The 4,087-nt window shown below is 69.9% G+C and overlaps 2 protein-coding genes across 2 annotated transcripts in view; one reads left to right on the top strand and one right to left on the bottom strand.

The window, feature by feature from the left end:
- SCNN1D (sodium channel epithelial 1 subunit delta) overlaps window positions 1-1,255 on the top strand; it is a 3,956-nt gene extending 2,701 nt beyond the window's left edge. The window contains 6 exon segments of the mRNA XM_024125642.1: window positions 373-455; window positions 530-583; window positions 696-720; window positions 836-945; window positions 948-965; window positions 1,046-1,255. Coding sequence (XP_023981410.1) covers window positions 373-455; window positions 530-583; window positions 696-720; window positions 836-945; window positions 948-965; window positions 1,046-1,255 — 500 coding nt within the window.
- Window positions 1,256-2,156: 901 nt separating this feature from the next.
- The window catches only part of ACAP3 (ArfGAP with coiled-coil, ankyrin repeat and PH domains 3), a 14,854-nt gene continuing 12,923 nt past the window's right edge, over window positions 2,157-4,087 (bottom strand). Inside the window, 2 exon segments of the mRNA XM_055083833.1 lie at window positions 2,157-3,794; window positions 3,889-3,999. Of these exon segments, the coding sequence (XP_054939808.1) occupies window positions 3,647-3,794; window positions 3,889-3,999 (259 nt within the window). The 3' untranslated portion in view covers window positions 2,157-3,646.

The following is a 4,087-nucleotide window of genomic DNA, read 5'->3' as shown; positions in this document are numbered from 1 at the left end:
AGGGGCCCAGGGAGGGGGTTGGGGAGTGGGGGGGCTACGGCGAGGAGGGGGAGCTGGGGGGGCGGACAGGCCATTGGGAGGGAGGTGGGCGGGCGGCAGGCAGGCAGGCTCGGGAGAGGGGCGGCGGTCCTGGACCCACAGCTCCAGTCCCCGCCGTTCCCCGGGCTGCCTGGTCTGCCGCCTCCAGCCACTGACAGTGGAGACCCACTCCTGCAGCTGCTTCTCCGTGCGGCACCTGGCCGGGGGTAGCCCCCCACCCCGCCGGCCTGCGTGGGCTGCGGGGGGCAGAGTCCCAGGCTGCCCTGTCAAGGGCAAACCTCCCCACCGCCCCTGGGTCACTCCTAGCAGGTTCACCCGTGACTGCCTCCCCAGGTCACTGCTTCCACCGCCTCTGCAAGGACCTGGAGACCCAGCGGCTCCCCTGTGCCTCCCGCTGTCCCCAGCCTTGCAGGGGAGTGGGGAGTGCCGGGGTGGGGTCCACCCGGAGGCACCTCGCAGGGGTGTGCCGGGGTCTGTCTCTCCCAGGGAGTCTTCGTGCAGGCTCTCCGCTGGGACCTCCAGCTGGCCTTCCTCCAGGTCAGCCGTGAGTCCCGGAAGCAGGGGGAGGGGCGGGCTCGCAGTGGGGCCTCATGGGCAGAGAGCCCTCCCCGGACTGACCTGTGTCCCCGAGGCCCTGCCCTCACACTGCCCCGCAGCGCCCGGGGAGGAGCCGCGGCCACAGTGAGCCTTGTGTGTGCAGGGCGGGCCAGGCCCCCGAGCCCGAGCCCCAGGTGGGTGCAGCCCCCTCCTGCTGAGGTCACGTCCTGGCCGCTCCCCTGCCATCCTCGCCCTCCAGCACCCCCAGGGAGGGCCCCACCAGCAGGTCCAGGGCCCCGCCCCAGGAACAGCCTGGCCAAGGTGAACATCTTCTACCAGGAGCTCAACTACCGCACGGTGGACGGTGGACGAGGACACCCGTCTACTCGGCGAGCCACCGGTCCTAGCAGCGGGGGTGGGACAGGGCTGGCGCCCAGGGCGCACCGCTCACCGTCCGCGACGCCCACAGGTGCCGCAGCTGCTTTCAGCCACGGGCAGCCTCTGGAGCCTGTGGTTCGGCTCTTGCGTCCTCTCAGTCGTGGAGGTGCTGGAGCTGCTGCTGGACGCCGCAGCCCTCGCCCTGCTGCTGTGCTGCCGCCAGCTCCGCGGGTTCGGGGCCAGCCCAGGGCAGCCACGGGGGTGCCCGCTCCAAGCCAGAGGCCGGCTGGTGGCCGGGTAGCTGCAGGCATGACGTCGAACGCCCGGGGGCCCAGCTCCACCTCCCATGACGTTGCAGGGGCTCCGGCAGGGGTCTTGGCTGGAGGTCAGCCCGGTGTGGGCCCCGGAAACTCCTGACACTTGAACCAGCCTGCGAGTGGCCTGCCCCTGGGAGCTGTGGCAGCAGTGGGCTCTCCCGGCTGCCCAGGGCCGGCCAGTCCTGCCCCACAGGCCCCCCCCGCCCCGCCAGCCGAGCCAAACCCGGGGCCCAAGAAGCAGCGGCACCGGAGCCCGAGGGCGGGCAGGCACCAGGCGCCAGCACATGGGGCCTTACTTAGCGCAGCTGCCTGCCTGGCGGTGACCTCGCAGGTCTCAGGGAGGCCCGGGGCAGGGAGCAGGGGCGTGTCCCCACCACTCGGGATCCTCGCGCTCAGGGCGTGACGGAGCATCTGCCCGTGTGCAGGAGTGTGCGCGCATGCGTGAGGTGGGGGGCGCCCCCAGGGAGTGTGTCTGTCTGGAGTCAGCGTCATACGTCCGCGTGTTTCTGAGCATCAACACGTCTGTCTACACCTCCGTGTAGGTGTGTGCAGGCGTCGGGCAGAGCCTCCCTCGCTCAGGGCCAGTGGGAGGAAGGGCAGGGCCAGGCCCGGGCACTCAGTGACCTGGGCCCGCTTTGCAGTAAAATGGATGATTCTACCTGGTGGCTGGAGTGTGTCCTGCCGCGCCCACCCCCCACCCCCCACCCCCCGAGCGAGCTGAAAACCTCAGACCACATCTCCACATCCTCAGTCACGGACACGGTGGGAGCTGGGGAACGGGAGGACCTGGGGCCAGAGCTTGCCCAGGGGACAAGGCCAGGTCCAGAGCAGCCTCGCCAGTTGGTGTCCATCCCAGAGAAGGGCACAGGGGCCAGAGAATGGGGTGTCAGGAGTTGGTTTTAATCAGAACAGCCCTGGCTGCTATCAGGCCGCCGGCGGGAGCACCGGGCTCTGGCTTACTACACCCTCTGGGGGCACGACTGGTGCTGTCCCACGCAGGGCCTCCCCTTGGGGAAAGCAGGGGACACAGAGACCCCCCGTTCCCCAGCCGAGACAGCGGAGTGAGGTGGGCGAGGCGAGGCGGCAGGTGCAAGCGGCCGTTTATTAACTGTGATCTGGAACGGAGGCGGGTCCCGCCAGCCAGCCGAGGCCGCAGCAAAGCCCCTGATGCAGGCAGTGGGGCGGGAGGCGGGGGCAGAGCTCAAGCAGGGAGAGAGGAAGGCGTTAATTCTGCTCTCTAGGGGTCACAGCCAGCAGTCGAGGGAGCTGGGGGCCCAGTCTGCACCCACCTTGCTGCCCATGGGGCCTCCCTGGGCAGTCTTTGCATAGTGAGCAACCAGGTGGCCTTGGCCTGGCCGAGGGCCCGAGCTGGGGAGAGGCCCAGCTGGTGCCCCAGGGCTCTGGGAAGGGGAATGCGGAAGGCATCAGAGGGCCCTGGGGAGCCAGCCGAGGGCCCATGGGCCGAGCCGGTGGTGGGGGGGTGAAGGCTGGCGAGGGGGCAGGGCTGAGCTGCAGGCGCCTCCCCTAGCAGCAGGCAGAGCTGGGGGTCAAAGTGGTCCTTGAGTCCAGAGAAAAGACACGAGACAAAGTGAGAACGAGGTCATTGTAGAAAACCCCTCAGTCCGTGACAAAGGATGTCGGATGCAGGGGTGGGAAGAGCCACACCCCTGCCACCCGCTGTGGGAAAAGGGGGGGGGATGGGTGGGGCTGCGGGGCACGAGGGCTTGCATGGCCAGCCACACGGCCTCGGCCTCGGGACATCCGCACCCAGCCAGGGCTGAGGCCCCAGGCCAGAGCCCCCCAAGCACCCAAGAAGCCCAGCCTGGATGCTGGGGTCACTAAGTGAGGTACGCGGGTTGATTCCCTGGATGGGCGGCCCCTTGTGCCCTCGCCACGTGCTGGTGGCCAGCCACCAGCCCCAGGGCCTAGTGGAGGGGTTCAGGGGGTGTGGGAGGGCCCCCACTAGCAGGTCAGTGTTCTTGGGCAGTAAAGTGGGGGCACAAGGTGACACAGGCCCTGAGGGCAAAGGGGGGCACCAAGCGGCATGGGCCCCAGGGATAGAGGGGCATGAGGTGACATGGGCCTGGGGGAGCAGAGAGGGGCACGAGGTGACGTGGGGCCTTGAGAGTGGTTTGTGACACGAGCAACCCAGGCCCCCTAGGGAGGGGTCACCCGAAGACACAGGGTCCCTGGGTGCGGTGATGCAGCACCTCCCGGGGGAGACATGGAGCTTCAGAAGACTCAGTGCTGGGGTCCTGCTCCGGGCCTTGGGGGTCAGGGCAGCTCCGAGTGGGGCGGAGCAGGCAGCAGGGCTCCAGGAGCTCCAGGGCTCTCAGCAAATGGGCTGGTGGGGGTCCCGCCAAGGCCCGGCCGCCCTAGCTCTCATCCAGGTGGAGGCTGATGAACTCCTGGATGCACCTGCGGTACTGGAGCTCGGTGGGGCTGCTGCCAGCCAGGGGGCCCGGCTGGCCGGGGGGCGCCTCGGCCTCACGCATCTCCTCGGCCATGCGCGCCAGACGGAGACTGGAGCAGGGAGGGCCACGTGAGGCACTCCCCCCACCCCCGGCTCCGCCCACCCCCACCCCCGCCCCCGCCCCCGCCCCCGCGCTGTGCTCACAGCGTGACGATGTCTGCATTCGCCTCCTGCACCGCGATGCTCAGTGGGTCCTGCTGCGTGTGGTCCAAGGCATGCTGGTCCGCCCCCCGCTTCAAGAACAGGCAGACCTGGCTGAGGGCGGAGGGGCAAGTCGGGGCAGGCCCTGGGCAGGCACTGGCAGGCGACCCGGGCCCACGGGGGCGGGGGGGTGGGGGGTGGG

The sequence above is a fragment of the Physeter macrocephalus genome, chromosome 3 (genome assembly GCF_002837175.3).
Source record: "Physeter macrocephalus isolate SW-GA chromosome 3, ASM283717v5, whole genome shotgun sequence".
NCBI lineage: Eukaryota > Metazoa > Chordata > Mammalia > Artiodactyla > Physeteridae > Physeter > Physeter macrocephalus.
This window is presented reverse-complemented; position numbering and strand designations above follow the sequence as displayed.